Source organism: Salmo salar, chromosome 03 (assembly GCF_965601325.2).
Source record: "Salmo salar chromosome 03, fSalSal1, whole genome shotgun sequence".
In the NCBI taxonomy this organism is placed as follows: Eukaryota; Metazoa; Chordata; class Actinopteri; order Salmoniformes; family Salmonidae; genus Salmo; species Salmo salar.
Window position 1 is genome coordinate 105047140 of NC_138293.1, and position 17861 is coordinate 105065000.

The 17861-nt window shown below is 57.9% G+C and overlaps 1 protein-coding gene across 1 annotated transcript in view; it reads left to right on the plus strand.

Annotated features, from left to right (window-relative positions):
* LOC123731750 (uncharacterized) overlaps window positions 1-17861 on the plus strand; it is a 60136-nt gene that overhangs the window by 30817 nt on the left and 11458 nt on the right. Inside the window, exon 14 of the mRNA XM_082973012.1 lies at window positions 6602-6699. Within this exon, the coding sequence (XP_082829138.1) occupies window positions 6602-6699 (98 nt within the window). The remainder of the gene's footprint in view (window positions 1-6601; window positions 6700-17861) is intronic.

Sequence of the window (17861 nt, forward strand, 5' to 3'; positions counted from 1 at the left end):
TAACAGTACCCCTTTCCCCAGACCATGTGCTCTAACAGTACCCCTTTCCCCAGACCATGTGCTCTAACAGCACCCCTTTCCCCAGACCATGTGCTCTAACAGCACCCCTTTCCCCTCCCCAGACCATGTGCTCTAACAGCACCCCTTTCCCCTCCCCAGACCATGTGCTCTAACAGCACCCCTTTCCCCTCCCCAGACCATGTGCTCTAACAGCACCCCTTTCCCCTCCCCAGACCATGTGCTCTAACAGCACCCCTTTCCCCAGACCATGTGCTCTAACAGCACCCCTTTCCCCAGACCATGTGCTCTAACAGCACCCCTTTCCCCAGACCATGTGCTCTAACAGCACCCCTTTCCCCAGACCATGTGCTCTAACAGCACCCCTTTCCCCAGACCATGTGCTCTAACAGCACCCCTTTCCCCAGACCATGTGCTCTAACAGCACCCCTTTCCCCAGACCATGTGCTCTAACAGCACCCCTTTCCCCAGACCATGTGCTCTAACAGCACCCCTTTCCCCTCCCCAGACCATGTGCTCTAACAGGACCCCTTTCCCCAGACCATGTGCTCTAACAGCACCCCTTTCCCCAGACCATGTGCTCTAACAGTACCCCTTTCCCCTCCCCAGACCATGTGCTCTAACAGCACCCCTTTCCCCAGACCATGTGCTCTAACAGTACCCCTTTCCCCTCCCCAGACCATGTGCTCTAACAGCACCCCTTTCCCCAGACCATGTGCTCTAACAGCACCCCTTTCCCCAGACCATGTGCCCTAACAGCACCCCTTTCCCCAGACCATGTGCTCTGACAGTACCCCTTTCCCCAGACCATGTGCTCTGACAGCACCCCTTTCCCCAGACCATGTGCTCTGACAGCACCCCTTTCCCCTCCCCAGACCATGTGCTCTAACAGCACCCCTTTCCCCAGACCATGTGCTCTAACAGCACCCCTTTCCCCTCCCCAGACCATGTGCTCTAACAGCACCCCTTTCCCCAGACCATGTGCTCTGACAGCACCCCTTTCCCCAGACCATGTGCTCTAACAGCACCCCTTTCCCCAGACCATGTGCTCTAACAGCACCCCTTTCCCCAGACCATGTGCTCTGACAGCACCCCTTTCCCCAGACCATGTGCTCTAACAGCACCCCTTTCCCCAGACCATGTGCTCTAACAGCACCCCTTTCCCCAGACCATGTGCTCTAACAGTACCCCTTTCCCCTCCCCAGACCATGTGCTCTAACAGCACCCCTTTCCCCAGACCATGTGCTCTAACAGCACCCCTTTCCCCAGACCATGTGCTCTAACAGCACCCCTTTCCCCAGACCATGTGCTCTAACAGCACCCCTTTCCCCAGACCATGTGCTCTGACAGCACCCCTTTCCCCAGACCATGTGCCCTAACAGCACCCCTTTCCCCAGACCATGTGCTCTGACAGTACCCCTTTCCCCTCCCCAGACCATGTGCTCTGACAGTACCCCTTTCCCCAGACCATGTGCTCTGACAGCACCCCTTTCCCCTCCCCAGACCATGTGCTCTGACAGCACCCCTTTCCCCAGACCATGTGCTCTAACAGCACCCCTTTCCCCAGACCATGTGCTCTGACAGTACCCCTTTCCCCAGACCATGTGCTCTAACAGCACCCCTTTCCCCAGACCATGTGCTCTGACAGTACCCCTTTCCCCAGACCATGTGCTCTGACAGCACCCCTTTCCCCAGACCATGTGCTCTGACAGTACATTTCATTCCAGACTCCCCTCTCTCCCTCCTCCCCTCTGTCACACCCACAGCAGCTCCTCCCCCAATCAGATTGTGTGTAAAAGTCTTCTGTTTCCTTATAAGGGCTGTTGCAGCCTGTTGCAGCCTGTTGCAGCCTGTTGCAGAGAGGAAGGGAAGGGAGTGGAAATCAGAACAGAAACAGAGGAGAGGATGAGAGACGGCATGAATGAAAATGACTGGACAAGAATGCAGGGATACATAGTCTGACACACTGAATACACACACTCTCTCTCTCACACACACACACACACACACACACACACACACACACACACACACACACACACACACACACACACACACACTCCCATCCTCTGGCTGTTGCCTCAAGGGTGTGATCTTTCACTGTCTATATTCATCCACTCCTCCTCTCTCCCTCCCTATTGTCTGTCTTAGCTAATGCTAACCCACTGCTCTGCTATCATGAAGACAGGCTCTATAGCTAATGCTAACCCACTGCTCTGCTATCATGAAGACAGGCTCTATAGCTAACTGGCTAATGCTAACCCACTGCTCTGCTATCATGAAGACAGGCTCTATAGCTAACTGGCTAATGCTAACCCACTGCTCTGCTATCATGTTGACAGGCTCTATAGCTAACTGGCTAATGCTAACCCACTGCTCTACTAAAGCTATCATGGAGACAGGCTCTATAGCTAACTGGCTAATGCTAACCCACTGCTCTGCCATCATGGAGACAGGCTCTATAGCTAACTGGCTAATGCTAACCCACTGTTCTGCTATCATGGAGACAGGCTCTATAGCTAACTGGCTAATGCTAACCCACTACTAAAGCTATCATTTAAAAATAAAAATAACACAACACTACATAAAGAGGTACGGGGGGCTGTGAGATTATTTTATATACTCTTTGAAGAGGTAGGGTTTCAGACGTTTGGTAAGATGGACAGGGACTCTGCTGTCCTAGCTTCAGGGGGAAGATGGACAGGGACTATGCTGTCCTAGCTTCAGGGGGAAGATGGACAGGGACTCTGCTGTCCTAGCTTCAGGGGGAAGATGGGCAGGGACTCTGCTGTCCTAGCTTCAGGGGGAAGATGGACAGGGACTCTGCTGTCCTAGCTTCAGGGGGAAGATGGACAGGGACTCTGCTGTCCTAGCTTCAGGGGGAAGATGGACAGGGACTCTGCTGTCCTAGCTTCAGGGGGAAGATGGACAGGGACTCTGCTGTCCTAGCTTCAGGGGGGAGATGGACAGGGACTCTGCTGTCCTAGCTTCAGGAAGAAGATGGACAGGGACTCTGCTGTCCTAGCTTCAGGGGGGAAGATGGACAGGGACTCTGCTGTCCTAGCATCAGGGGGAAGATGGACAGGGACTCTGCTGTCCTAGCTTCAGGAGGGAAGATGGACATGGACTCTGCTGTCCTAGCTTCAGAAGGAAGCTGGTTCCACCATTGGGGTGCCAGGACAGAGAAGAGCTTGGACTGGGCTGAGCTGGAGCTGCCGTCCCGTAGGGGTGGGAGGGCCAGGAGACCAGAGGTGGCAGAACGGAGGGGTGTAGGGTTGGAGCATAGCCTGAAGGTAGAGTCAGATCCCCATGCCGCTTCGTAGTGAAGCACCATGGTGTGAACTTCGACTGAAAGCCTGTAGCATTTTAGATTATTCCAGGGGTTTGATGGCAAAGCGAGGACATCGACTGGAAGCCTGTGGCGTTGTGGATTAATTCCAGGGGTTTGATGGCGAAGCGGGAGGAGCAGCAGCCAACGACGAGTTGAGATGTCACCAGGGATACTAATGCTAGTTGTTGCTAAAAAATTAGGATTTTAAATATGAACGTCGTGACATCGCGACTTAGTTTGGGGTTACCAGGCAACCAGTCGTTAAAGGATCGTAGGATTACTGTGTGACAAAAAACATTTTTATTTTTATACGTGCTAAATACAACCCGGTGTAGACTGTACAGTGAAATGTTTACTTTTACAAGCCTTCTACCCACAATGCAACAGTGAAGAGGCGACCCCCGGGATGCTGGCCTTTCTAGGCAGAGTTGCGAAAGAAAAAGCTATATCTCAGGCTGGCCAATAAAAAGATTTAAGATTTGTCAGGGGGGGGGGAGATGGGCAGGGAGGGACTCTTCTCTGAACAGAGGAACAGCTACTCTGCTTTTCTTCTGGGGGTCCTGTAACATTAAGGAAGTTATATACAATAAAAAAAACATATTACATGACATTACATTTCATAACACTTTTCAACAGCGAGGAACCTGCTCCACTACAGCCCTGTTCGATGTGAATGGGGGCGTGTTCAGACCTCCGTTTCCTGTAGATTTAGCTCATTTGTCTTGCTGACGTTGAGGGAGAGGTTGTTGTCATGGCACCACACTTGCCAGGTCTTTGACCTCCTCCCCTATAGGCTGTTTCGTCGTCGTCGGTGATCAGGCTTACCACCGTTGTGTAGTCGGCAAACTTAATGATGGTGTTGGAGTCGTGCCTGGCCACGTAGTCGTGGGTGAGCAAGGGAGTACAGGAGGGGACTGAGCACATCCTGTTGTTGAACAGCCACTTTAAACAATTCCACTTTATATAATGTTTACATACCCTACATTACTCATCTCATATGTATATACTGTACTCTATACCATCTACTGCATCTTGTCTATGCCGTTCGGCCATCGCTCATCCATATATTTATATGTACATATTCTTATTCATTCCTTTACACTTGTGTGTATAAGGTAGTTGTTGTGAAATTGTTAGGTTATATTACATGTTAGATATTACTGCACTGTCGGAACTAGAAGCACAAGCATTTCACTGCACTCGCATTAACACCTGCTAAACATGTGTATGTGACAAATACATTTGATTTGATTTGAACGCTGAGCTGTAGTCAATGAACAGCATTCTCACCTAGGTGTTCCTTTTGTTCAAGTGTGAGGGCGTAGCGGGAGTGTGAGGGCCTGGCGGGAGTGTGAGGGCGTAGCGGGAGTGTGAGGGCGTAGCGGGAGTGTGAGGGCGTAGCGGGAGTGTGAGGGCGTAGCGGGAGTGTGAGGGCCTAGCGGGAGTGTGAGGGCGTAGCGGGAGTGTGAGGGCGTAGCGGGAGTGTGAGGGCGTAGCGGGAGTGTGAGGGCGTAGCGGGAGTGTGAGGGCCTAGCGGGAGTGTGAGGGCCTAGCGGGAGTGTGAGGGCCTAGCGGGAGTGTGAGGGCGTAGCGGGAGTGTGAGGGCGTAGTGGGAGTGTGAGGGCGTAGCGGGAGTGTGAGGGCCTGGCGGGAGTGTGAGGGCCTGGCGGGAGTGTGAGGGCCTGGCGGGAGTGTGAGGGCGTAGCGGGAGTGTGAGGGCCTGGCGGGAGTGTGAGGGCCTAGCGGGAGTGTGAGGGCCTAGCGGGAGTGTGAGGGCATAGCGGGAGTGTGAGGGCCTAGCGGGAGTGTGAGGGCGTAGCGGGAGTGTGAGGGCCTGGCGGGAGTGTGAGGGCGTAGCGGGAGGGTAAGGGCGTAGCGGGATTTCTTTTAAGCGTCTGGATTAGTGTCCCGATCCTTTAAAAACGGCAGCCGTTTAGCTCAGTGCGGACGTTGCCTTTAAATCCATGGTTTCTGGTTGGGATATGTACGTACGTACGTACGTACGGTCACTGTGGGGACGACGACATCGTTGCACTTCTTAATGAAACTGGGTGTGTCGTGTGTCCCCCAGATGTCCTTCAGCGTGTTGAGGCCGGTGGAGATGCTGTTACTAGGCAACAACGCAGTCAGGGACGGGATCACACTTCTGCTGCTGCAGTCTCTCTCTCCCTCTCTCTCGCTCACACACACACTCAGTCACTCCCAGAGCCACAGCTAGCCAGTGCTTTGAGGCAGCCTCTGCAGTGGTAGCAGCAGTAGCAATGCTAAATGCTGCTGTCTGTAGCAGAGTTGCTAGGGAACACTTGGTTTAGGACATCGCCATGGTAGACAACTCCCTTTTTAAACCATTCCACTGGTTCTACTTTACAATCTCCACCCAGCCGTGCACTGGTTAGGAAGAGATACCCTCTCCTTTTCTGTCCTCTCCTCCTTTCAGTTCCTCTCCCCTCTCCTCCCCTCCCCTCTCCTTTCCTCCTCTCCTTTCCTCTCCTCTCTCCCTTCCTCTCGCCTCCCCTATCCTCCTTTCCTCTCCCCACCCCTCTCTCCTCTCCTTTCCTCCTCTCCTTTCCTCTCCTCTCTCCCTTCCTCCCCTCTCCTCCTTTCCTCTCCCCTCCCCTCTCCTCCTTTCCTCTCCCCTCTCCTCCTTTCCTCTCCCCTCTCCTCCTTTCCTCTCCCCACCCCTCTCTCCTCTCCCCACCCCTCTCTCCTCTCCCCACCCCTCTCCTCTCCTCCTTTCCTCTCCCCTCCCCTCTCCTCCTTTCCTCTCCCCACCCCTCTCTCCTCTCCCCACCCCTCTCCTCTCCCCACCCCTCTCCTCTCCTCCTTTCCTCTCCCCTCCCCTCTCCTCCTTTCCTCTCCCCTCCCCTCTCCTCCTTTCCTTTCCCCTCCCCTCTCCTCCTTTCCTCTCCCCTCCCCTCTCCTCCTTTCCTCTCCCCTCCCCTCTCCTCCTTTCCTTTCCCCTCCCCTCTCCTCCTTTCCTCTCCCCTCCCCTCTCCTCCTTTCCTTTCCCCTCCCCTCTCCTCCTTTCCTCTCCCCTCCTTTCCTTTCCCCTCCCCTCTCCTCCTCTCCTCTCCTCCCCACTCAAGTCTCACTGTTGTGACCTGTGTGTTGGATGGTGTAACCTGTGTTTTGATTGAGACGAGGGTAGGAGAACATGTGACCATCTGTGACATATTAATTTAGGGTAACCTAAACCTTGGAAGCTACTTTACTGTTTATACCGAATCCCCCTCTCTCCCCCCCTCTCTCCAGGAGAGCTGCAGGAAGTGCCGTGTCCAGTGGAAGGAGCATGCTGGGAAGTCATGTGATCAGGTCATGGAACGAGATGAGATACGCATGAGGGTGGCCTTGTAAGTGCCTGACCAGAGAGAGAGCGGGTCCTTCCTCTCTCTCTCTCTCTAATGTTGATGTAAACCATGATGGTGACCTTGTAAGTGCCTGACCAGAGAGAGAGGGGGTCCTTCCTCTCTCTCTCTCTCTAATGTTGATGTAAACCATGATGGTGACCTTGTAAGTGCCTGACCAGAGAGAGAGCGGGTCCTTCCTCTCTCTCTCTCTCTAATGTTGATGTAAACCATGATGGTGACCTTGTAAGTGCCTGACCAGAGAGAGAGGGGGTCCTTCCTCTCTCTCTCTCTCTAATGTTGATGTAAACCATGATGGTGACCTTGTAAGTGCCTGACCAGAGAGAGAGAGGGGTCTTTGCCATCTCCCCTTCATATGTTATTATGGTCCATGCAGGTGGCCTTGTAAATGCCTGACCAGAGAGAGAGAAGGGGTCCTTCCTCTCTCTCTCTAATGTTGATGTAAACCATGAGGGTGACCTTGTAAATGCCTGACCAGAGAGAGAGAGAGGGGTCTTTGCTATCTCCCCTTCATATATTATTATGGTCCATGCAGGTGGCCTTGTAAGTGCCTGACCAGAGAGAGGGGTCCTCACCATCTCTCCTTCATACACTATATATACAACAGTATGTGGACACCCCTTTCAAATGAGTAGATTCGGGGAAATTTCCCTGATAAGCCATTTTTTTTTTTCTTCTGCCAAAGTGATGAAAGTATCCGTTCCAAATACTAGGATCTGTTCTGAGTGCATCCTGTCACAATGCCTGTTACTACAGCCCACATTACGCAAGAGACCTACTGTCGTCCTGCAGGGTAGCCTAGTGGTTAGAGTGGAGGGGGGGCAGGTAGCCTAGTGGTTAGAGTGGAGGGGCGGCAGGGTAGCCTAGTGGTTAGAGGGGAGGGGCGGCAGGTAGCCTAGTGGTTAGAGGGGAGGGACGGCAGGTAGCCTAGTGGTTAGAGTGGAGGGGCGGCAGGTAGCCTAGTGGTTAGAGTGGAGGGGAGGCAGGGTAGCCTAGTGGTTAGAGGGGAGGGGCGGCAGGTAGCCTAGTGGTTAGAGGGGAGGGACGGCAGGTAGCCTAGTGGTTAGAGTGGAGGGACGGCAGGTAGCCTAGTGGTTAGAGTGGAGGGGCGGCAGGGTAGCCTAGTGGTTAGAGGGGAGGGGCGGCAGGTAGCCTAGTGGTTAGAGTGGAGGGACGGCAGGTAGCCTAGTGGTTAGAGTGGAGGGGCGGCAGGTAGTCTAGTGGTTAGAGGGGAGGGACGGCAGGTAGCCTAGTGGTTAGAGGGGAGGGACGGCAGGTAGCCTAGTGGTTAGAGTGGAGGGACGGCAGGTAGCCTAGTGGTTAGAGGGGGAGGCAGGTAGCCTAGTGGTTAGAGTGGAGGGGCGGCAGGTAGCCTAGTGGTTAGAGGGGAGGGGGGGCAGGTAGCCTAGTGGTTAGAGTGGAGGGACGGCAGGTAGCCTAGTGGTTAGAGTGTAGGGGCGGCAGGTAGCCTAGTGGTTAGAGGGGAGGGACGGCAGGTAGCCTAGTGGTTAGAGTGGAGGGACGGCAGGTAGCCTAGTGGTTAGAGTGGAGGGGCGGCAGGTAGCCTAGTGGTTAGAGGGGAGAGGCAGGTAGCCTAGTGGTTAGAGGGGAGGGACGGCAGGTAGCCTAGTGGTTAGAGGGGAGGGACGGCAGGTAGCCTAGTGGTTAGAGTGGAGGGACGGCAGGTAGCCTAGTGGTTAGAGTGGAGGGACGGCAGGTAGCCTAGTGGTTAGAGTGGAGGGACGGCAGGTAGCCTAGTGGTTAGAGTGTAGGGGCGGCAGGTAGCCTAGTGGTTAGAGTGGAGGGGCGGCAGGTAGCCTAGTGGTTAGAGGGGAGAGGCAGGTAGCCTAGTGGTTAGAGGGGAGAGGCAGGTAGCCTAGTGGCTAGAGTGGAGGGGCGGCAGGTAGCCTAGTGGCTAGAGTGGAGGGACGGCAGGTAGCCTAGTGGTTAGAGGGGAGGGACAGGTAGCCTAGTGGTTAGAGGGGAGGGACGGCAGGTAGCCTAGTGGTTAGAGTGGAGGGACGGCAGGTAGCCTAGTGGTTAGAGGGGGAGGCAGGTAGCCTAGTGGTTAGAGTGGAGGGGCGGCAGGTAGCCTAGTGGTTAGAGGGGAGGGGGGGCAGGTAGCCTAGTGGTTAGAGTGGAGGGACGGCAGGTAGCCTAGTGGTTAGAGTGTAGGGGCGGCAGGTAGCCTAGTGGTTAGAGGGGAGGGACGGCAGGTAGCCTAGTGGTTAGAGTGGAGGGACGGCAGGTAGCCTAGTGGTTAGAGTGGAGGGGCGGCAGGTAGCCTAGTGGTTAGAGGGGAGAGGCAGGTAGCCTAGTGGTTAGAGGGGAGGGACGGCAGGTAGCCTAGTGGTTAGAGGGGAGGGACGGCAGGTAGCCTAGTGGTTAGAGTGGAGGGACGGCAGGTAGCCTAGTGGTTAGAGTGGAGGGACGGCAGGTAGCCTAGTGGTTAGAGTGGAGGGACGGCAGGTAGCCTAGTGGTTAGAGTGTAGGGGCGGCAGGTAGCCTAGTGGTTAGAGTGGAGGGGCGGCAGGTAGCCTAGTGGTTAGAGGGGAGAGGCAGGTAGCCTAGTGGTTAGAGGGGAGAGGCAGGTAGCCTAGTGGCTAGAGTGGAGGGGCGGCAGGTAGCCTAGTGGCTAGAGTGGAGGGACGGCAGGTAGCCTAGTGGTTAGAGGGGAGGGACAGGTAGCCTAGTGGTTAGAGGGGAGGGACGGCAGGTAGCCTAGTGGTTAGAGTGGAGGGGCGGCAGGTAGCCTAGTGGTTAGAGGGGGAGGCAGGTAGCCTAGTGGTTAGAGTGGAGGGGCGGCAGGTAGCCTAGTGGTTAGAGTGGAGGGGCGGCAGGTAGCCTAGTGGTTAGAGTGGAGGGGAGGCAGGTAGCCAAGTGGTTAGAGGGGAGAGGCAGGTAGCCTAGTGGTTAGAGTGGAGGGGCGGCAGGTAGCCTAGTGGTTAGAGGGGGCGGCAGGTAGCCTAGTGGTTAGAGTGGAGGGACGGCAGGTAGACTAGTGGTTAGAGTGGAGGGACGGCAGGTAGACTAGTGGTTAGAGTGGAGGGGCGGCAGGTAGCCTACTGGTTAGAGTGGAGGGGCGGCAGGTAGCCTACTGGTTAGAGTGGAGGGGAGGCAGGTAGCCTAGTGGTTAGAGTGGAGGGGCGGCAGGTAGCCTAGTGGTTAGAGGGGGAGGCAGGTAGCCTAGTGGTTAGAGGGGAGGGGCGGCAGGTAGCCTAGTGGTTAGAGGGGAGGGACGGCAGGTAGCCTAGTGGTTAGAGTGGAGGGACGGCAGGTAGCCTAGTGGTTAGAGTGGAGGGGGCGGCAGGTAGCCTAGTGGTTAGAGTGGAGGGACGGCAGGTAGCCTAGTGGTTAGAGGGGAGGGACGGCAGGTAGCCTAGTGGTTAGAGTGGAGGGACGGCAGGTAGCCTAGTGGTTAGAGTGGAGGGGGCGGCAGGTAGCCTAGTGGTTAGAGTGGAGGGACGGCAGGTAGCCTAGTGGTTAGAGTGGAGGGACGGCAGGTAGCCTAGTAGTTAGAGTGGAGGGGCTGCAGGTAGCCTAGTGGTTAGAGGGGAGGGACGGCAGGTAGCCTAGTGGTTAGAGTGGAGGGGCGGCAGGTAGCCTAGTGGTTAGAGGGGAGAGGCAGGTAGCCTAGTGGTTAGAGGGGAGGGATGGCAGGTAGCCTAGTGGTTAGAGTGGAGGAGAGGCAGGTAGCCTAGTGGTTAGAGTGGAGGGGCGGCAGGTAGCCTAGTGGTTAGAGGGGGAGGCAGGTAGCCTAGTGGTTAGAGTGGAGGGGCGGCAGGTAGCCTGTGGTTAGAGTGGAGGGGAGGCAGGTAGCCTAGTGGTTAGAGTGGAGGGGAGGCAGGTAGCCTAGTGGTTAGAGTGGAGGGGCGGCAGGTAGCCTAGTGGTTAGAGGGGAGGGACGGCAGGTAGCCTAGTGGTTAGAGGGGAGGGACGGCAGGTAGCCTAGTGGTTAGAGTGGAGGGGCGGCAGGTAGCCTACTGGTTAGAGTGGAGGGGAGGCAGGTAGCCTAGTGGTTAGAGGGGGGGGGGCAGGTAACCTAGTGGTTAGAGGGGGAGGCAGGTAGCCTAGTAGTTAGAGTGGAGGGACGGCAGGTAGCCTAGTGGTTAGAGTGGAGGGGCGGCAGGTAGCCTAGTGGTTAGAGTGGAGGGGAGGCAGGTAGCCAAGTGGTTAGAGGGGAGAGACAGGTAGCCTAGTGGTTAGAGTGGAGGGGCGGCAGGTAGCCTAGTGGTTAGAGGGGGAGGCAGGTAGCCTAGTGGTTAGAGTGGAGGGACGGCAGGTAGACTAGTGGTTAGAGTGGAGGGGCGGCAGGTAGCCTAGTGGTTAGAGTGGAGGGACGGCAGGTAGACTAGTGGTTAGAGTGGAGGGGCGGCAGGTAGCCTACTGGTTAGAGTGGAGGGGCGGCAGGTAGCCTACTGGTTAGAGTGGAGGGGAGGCAGGTAGCCTAGTGGTTAGAGTGGAGGGGCGGCAGGTAGCCTAGTGGTTAGAGGGGGAGGCAGGTAGCCTAGTGGTTAGAGGGGAGGGGCGGCAGGTAGCCTAGTGGTTACAGTGGAGGGACGGCAGGTAGCCTAGTGGTTAGAGGGGAGGGACGGCAGGTAGCCTAGTGGTTAGAGTGGAGGGACGGCAGGTAGCCTAGTGGTTAGAGTGGAGGGACGGCAGGTAGCCTAGTGGTTAGAGTGGTGGGGGCAGGCAGCCTGGTGGTTAGAGGGGAGGGGGCAGGTAGCCTGGTGGTTAGAGTGGAGGGACGGCAGGTAGCCTAGTGGTTAGAGTGGAGGGACGGCAGGTAGCCTAGTAGTTAGAGTGGAGGGGCTGCAGGTAGCCTAGTGGTTAGAGGGGAGGGACGGCAGGTAGCCTAGTGGTTAGAGGGGGAGGCAGGTAGCCTAGTGGTTAGAGTGGAGGGGCGGCAGGTAGCCTAGTGGTTAGAGTGGAGGGACGGCAGGTAGCCTAGTGGTTAGAGTGGTGGGGGCAGGCAGCCTGGTGGTTAGAGGGGAGGGGGCAGGTAGCCTAGTGGTTAGAGTGGAGGGACGGCAGGTAGCCTAGTGGTTAGAGTGGAGGGACGGCAGGTAGCCTAGTAGTTAGAGTGGAGGGGCTGCAGGTAGCCTAGTGGTTAGAGGGGAGGGACGGCAGGTAGCCTAGTGGTTAGAGGGGGAGGCAGGTAGCCTAGTGGTTAGAGTGGAGGGGCGGCAGGTAGCCTAGTGGTTAGAGGGGAGAGGCAGGTAGCCTAGTGGTTAGAGGGGAGGGATGGCAGGTAGCCTAGTGGTTAGAGTGGAGGGATGGCAGGTAGCCTAGTGGTTAGAGTGGAGGGGCGGCAGGTAGCCTAGTGGTTAGAGTGGAGGGGCGGCAGGTAGCCTAGTGGTTAGAGTGGAGGGGCGGCAGGTAGCCTAGTGGTTAGAGTGGAGGGGAGGCAGGTAGCCAAGTGGTTAGAGGGGAGAGGCAGGTAGCCAAGTGGTTAGAGTGGAGGAGAGGCAGGTAGCCTAGTGGTTAGAGTGGAGGGGCGGCAGGTAGCCTAGTGGTTAGAGGGGGAGGCAGGTAGCCTAGTGGTTAGAGTGGAGGGGCGGCAGGTAGCCTGTGGTTAGAGTGGAGGGGAGGCAGGTAGCCTAGTGGTTAGAGTGGAGGGGAGGCAGGTAGCCTAGTGGTTAGAGGGGAGGGACGGCAGGTAGCCTAGTGGTTAGAGGGGGAGGCAGGTAGCCTAGTGGTTAGAGTGGAGGGACGGCAGGTAGACTAGTGGTTAGAGTGGAGGGACGGCAGGTAGCCTAGTGGTTAGAGTGGAGGGACGGCAGGTAGCCTAGTGGTTAGAGTGGAGGGGCGGCAGGTAGCCTAGTGGTTAGAGGGGAGAGGCAGGTAGCCTAGTGGTTAGAGGGGAGGGACGGCAGGTAGCCTAGTGGTTAGAGGGGAGGGACGGCAGGTAGCCTAGTGGTTAGAGTGGAGGGGCGGCAGGTAGCCTAGTGGTTAGAGGGGGAGGCAGGTAGCCTAGTGGTTAGAGTGGAGGGGCGGCAGGTAGCCTAGTGGTTAGAGTGGAGGGGCGGCAGGTAGCCTAGTGGTTAGAGTGGAGGGGCGGCAGGTAGCCTAGTGGTTAGAGTGGAGGGGCGGCAGGTAGCCTAGTGGTTAGAGTGGAGGGGAGGCAGGTAGCCAAGTGGTTAGAGGGGAGAGGCAGGTAGCCTAGTGGTTAGAGTGGAGGGGCGGCAGGTAGCCTAGTGGTTAGAGGGGGAGGCAGGTAGCCTAGTGGTTAGAGTGGAGGGACGGCAGGTAGACTAGTGGTTAGAGTGGAGGGGCGGCAGGTAGCCTAGTGGTTAGAGTGGAGGGACGGCAGGTAGACTAGTGGTTAGAGTGGAGGGGCGGCAGGTAGCCTACTGGTTAGAGTGGAGGGGCGGCAGGTAGCCTACTGGTTAGAGTGGAGGGGAGGCAGGTAGCCTAGTGGTTAGAGTGGAGGGGCGGCAGGTAGCCTAGTGGTTAGAGGGGGAGGCAGGTAGCCTAGTGGTTAGAGGGGAGGGGCGGCAGGTAGCCTAGTGGTTACAGTGGAGGGACGGCAGGTAGCCTAGTGGTTAGAGGGGAGGGGCGGCAGGTAGCCTAGTGGTTAGAGGGGAGGGACGGCAGGTAGCCTAGTGGTTAGAGTGGAGGGACGGCAGGTAGCCTAGTGGTTAGAGTGGAGGGACGGCAGGTAGCCTAGTGGTTAGAGTGGTGGGGGCAGGCAGCCTGGTGGTTAGAGGGGAGGGGGCAGGTAGCCTAGTGGTTAGAGTGGAGGGACGGCAGGTAGCCTAGTGGTTAGAGTGGAGGGACGGCAGGTAGCCTAGTAGTTAGAGTGGAGGGGCTGCAGGTAGCCTAGTGGTTAGAGGGGAGGGACGGCAGGTAGCCTAGTGGTTAGAGTGGAGGGGCGGCAGGTAGCCTAGTGGTTAGAGGGGAGAGGCAGGTAGCCTAGTGGTTAGAGGGGAGGGATGGCAGGTAGCCTAGTGGTTAGAGTGGAGGGGCGGCAGGTAGCCTAGTGGTTAGAGGGGGAGGCAGGTAGCCTAGTGGTTAGAGTGGAGGGGCGGCAGGTAGCCTAGTGGTTAGAGTGGAGGGGCGGCAGGTAGCCTAGTGGTTAGAGTGGAGGGGAGGCAGGTAGCCAAGTGGTTAGAGGGGAGAGGCAGGTAGCCTAGTGGTTAGAGTGGAGGAGAGGCAGGTAGCCTAGTGGTTAGAGTGGAGGGGCGGCAGGTAGCCTAGTGGTTAGAGGGGGAGGCAGGTAGCCTAGTGGTTAGAGTGGAGGGGCGGCAGGTAGCCTGTGGTTAGAGTGGAGGAGAGGCAGGTAGCCTAGTGGTTAGAGTGGAGGGGAGGCAGGTAGCCTAGTGGTTAGAGTGGAGGGGCGGCAGGTAGCCTAGTGGTTAGAGGGGAGGGACGGCAGGTAGCCTAGTGGTTAGAGGGAGGGACGGCAGGTAGCCTAGTGGTTAGAGTGGAGGGACGGCAGGTAGACTAGTGGTTAGAGTGGAGGGGCGGCAGGTAGCCTAGTGGTTAGAGTGGAGGGGCGGCAGGTAGCCTAGTGGTTAGAGGGGGAGGCAGGTAGCCTAGTGGTTAGAGTGGAGGGACGGCAGGTAGACTAGTGGTTAGAGTGGAGGGGCGGCAGGTAGCCTAGTGGTTAGAGTGGAGGGGCGGCAGGTAGCCTACTGGTTAGAGTGGAGGGGAGGCAGGTAGCCTAGTGGTTAGAGGGGGGGGGGCAGGTAACCTAGTGGTTAGAGGGGAGGGACGGCAGGTAGCCTAGTGGTTAGAGGGGAGGGGGGGCAGGTAGCCTAGTGGTTAGAGGGGAGGGGCGGCAGGTAGCCTAGTGGTTAGAGTGGAGGGACGGCAGGTAGCCTAGTGGTTAGAGTGGAGGGACGGCAGGTATCCTAGTGGTTAGAGGGGAGGGACGGCAGGTAGCCTAGTGGTTAGAGTGGAGGGGAGGCAGGTAGCCTAGTGGTTAGAGTGGAGGGGCGGCAGGTAGCCTAGTGGTTAGAGTGGAGGGGCGGCAGGTAGCCTAGTGGTTAGAGTGGAGGGGAGGCAGGTAGCCTAGTGGTTAGAGTGGAGGGGCGGCAGGTAGCCTAGTGGTTAGAGTGGAGGGGCGGCAGGTAGCCTAGTGGTTAGAGTGGAGGGGAGGCAGGTAGCCTAGTGGTTAGAGTGGAGGGGCGGCAGGTAGCCTAGTGGTTAGAGGTTGAGGGGAGGCAGGTAGCCTAGTGGTTAGAGGGGAGGGACGGCAGGTAGCCTAGTGGTTAGAGGGGAGGGACGGCAGGTAGCCTAGTGGTTAGAGGGGAGGGACTGCAGGTAGCCTAGTGGTTAGAGGGGAGGGACGGCAGGTAGCCTAGTGGTTAGAGGGGAGGGACGGCAGGTAGCCTAGTGGTTAGAGGGGAGGGACGGCAGGTAGCCTAGTGGTTAGAGGGGAGGGGCGGCAGGTAGCCTAGTGGTTAGAGGGGAGGGACGGCAGGTAGCCTAGTGGTTAGAGTGGAGAGGCGGCAGGTAGCCTAGTGGTTAGAGTGGAGGGGCGGCAGGTAGCCTAGTGGTTAGAGGGGAGGGGCGGCAGGTAGCCTAGTGGTTAGAGTGGAGGGGCGGCAGGTAGCCTAGTGGTTAGAGGGGGGAGGCAGGTAGCCTAGTGGTTAGAGGGGGGAGGCAGGTAGTCTAGTGGTTAGAGGGTCGAGGCAGGTAGCCTAGTGGTTAGAGTGGAGGGGCGGCAGGTAGCCTAGTGGTTAGAGTGGAGGGGCGGCAGGTAGCCTAGTGGTTAGAGGGGGGAGGCAGGTAGCCTAGTGGTTAGAGGGGGGAGGCAGGTAGCCTAGTGGTTAGAGGGGGGAGGCAGGTAGCCTAGTGGTTAGAGGGGGGAGGCAGGTAGCCTAGTGGTTAGAGGGGGGAGGCAGGTAGCCTAGTGGTTAGAGGGGGGCGGCAGGTAGCCTAGTGGTTAGAGGGGGGAGGCAGGTAGCCTAGTGGTTAGAGGGGGGAGGCAGGTAGCCTAGTGGTTAGAGGGGGGAGGCAGGTAGCCTAGTGGTTAGAGGGGGGAGGCAGGTAGCCTAGTGGTTAGAGGGGGGAGGCAGGTAGCCTAGTGGTTAGAGGGGGGAGGCAGGTAGCCTAGTGGTTAGAGGGGGGAGGCAGGTAGCCTAGTGGTTAGAGGGGGGAGGCAGGTAGCCTAGTGGTTAGAGTGGAGGGACGGCAGGTAGCCTAGTGGTTAGAGTGGAGGGGCGGCAGGTAGCCTAGTGGTTAGAGTGGAGGGGACGGCAGGTAGCCTAGTGGTTAGAGTGGAGGGGCGGCAGGTAGCCTAGTGGTTAGAGTGGAGGGGCGGCAGGTAGCCTAGTGGTTAGAGTGGAGGGGCGGCAGGTAGCCTAGTGGTTAGAGTGGAGGGGCGGCAGGTAGCCTAGTGGTTAGAGTGGAGGGGCGGCAGGTAGTCTAGTGGTTAGAGTGGAGGGGCGGCAGGTAGCCTAGTGGTTAGAGTGGAGGGGCGGCAGGTAGCCTAGTGGTTAGAGGGGGGAGGCAGGTAGCCTTGTGGTTAGAGTGGAGGGGAGGCAGGTAGCCTAGTGGTTAGAGTGGAGGGGCGGCAGGTAGCCTAGTGGTTAGAGTGGAGGGGCGGCAGGTAGCCTAGTGGTTAGAGTGGAGGGGCGGCAGGTAGCCTAGTGGTTAGAGTGGAGGGACGGCAGGTAGTCTAGTGGTTAGAGGGGGGGGGCAGGTAGCCTAGCGGTTGGGGGGGGGGGCAGGTAGCCTAGCGGTTAGAGGGGGGGGCAGGTAGCCTAGTGGTTAGAGGGGGGAGGCAGGTAGCCTAGTGGTTAGAGGGGGGAGGGGCAGGTAGTCTAGCGGTTAGAGTGGAGGGACGGCAGGTAGTCTAGCGGTTAGAGGGGGGAGGCAGGTAGCCTAGTGGTTAGAGGGGGGAGGCAGGTAGCCTAGTGGTTAGAGGTGGGAGGCAGGTAGCCTAGTGGTTAGAGGGGGAGGCAGGTAGCCTAGTGGTTAGAGGAGGGGGGGGGGGGCAGGTAGCCTAGTGGTTAGAGGAGGGGGGGCAGGTAGCCTAGTGGTTAGAGGGGGGAGGGGCAGGTAGTCTAGCGGTTAGAGTGGAGGGACGGCAGGTAGTCTAGCGGTTAGAGTGGAGGGACGGCAGGTAGTCTAGCGGTTAGAGTGGAGGGGGGGCAGGTAGCCTAGTGGTTAGAGTGGAGGGACGGCAGGTAGCCTAGTGGTTAGAGTGGAGGGACGGCAGGTAGCCTAGTGGTTAGAGTGGAGGGGCGGCAGGTAGCCTAGTGGTTAGAGTGGAGGGGCGGCAGGTAGCCTAGTGGTTAGAGTGGAGGGGCGGCAGGTAGCCTAGTGGTTAGAGTGGAGGGGCGGCAGGTAGCCTAGTGGTTAGAGTGGAGGGGCGGCAGGTAGTCTAGTGGTTAGAGTGGAGGGGCGGCAGGTAGCCTAGTGGTTAGAGTGGAGGGGCGGCAGGTAGCCTAGTGGTTAGAGGGGGGAGGCAGGTAGCCTTGTGGTTAGAGTGGAGGGGAGGCAGGTAGCCTAGTGGTTAGAGTGGAGGGGCGGCAGGTAGCCTAGTGGTTAGAGTGGAGGGGCGGCAGGTAGCCTAGTGGTTAGAGTGGAGGGGCGGCAGGTAGCCTAGTGGTTAGAGTGGAGGGACGGCAGGTAGTCTAGTGGTTAGAGGGGGGGGGCAGGTAGCCTAGCGGTTGGGGGGGGGGGCAGGTAGCCTAGCGGTTAGAGGGGGGGGCAGGTAGCCTAGTGGTTAGAGGGGGGAGGCAGGTAGCCTAGTGGTTAGAGGGGGGAGGGGCAGGTAGTCTAGCGGTTAGAGTGGAGGGACGGCAGGTAGTCTAGCGGTTAGAGGGGGGAGGCAGGTAGCCTAGTGGTTAGAGGGGGGAGGCAGGTAGCCTAGTGGTTAGAGGTGGGAGGCAGGTAGCCTAGTGGTTAGAGGGGGAGGCAGGTAGCCTAGTGGTTAGAGGAGGGGGGGGGGGGCAGGTAGCCTAGTGGTTAGAGGAGGGGGGGCAGGTAGCCTAGTGGTTAGAGGGGGGAGGGGCAGGTAGTCTAGCGGTTAGAGTGGAGGGACGGCAGGTAGTCTAGCGGTTAGAGTGGAGGGACGGCAGGTAGTCTAGCGGTTAGAGTGGAGGGGGGGCAGGTAGCCTAGTGGTTAGAGTGGAGGGACGGCAGGTAGCCTAGTGGTTAGAGTGGAGGGACGGCAGGTAGCCTAGTGGTTA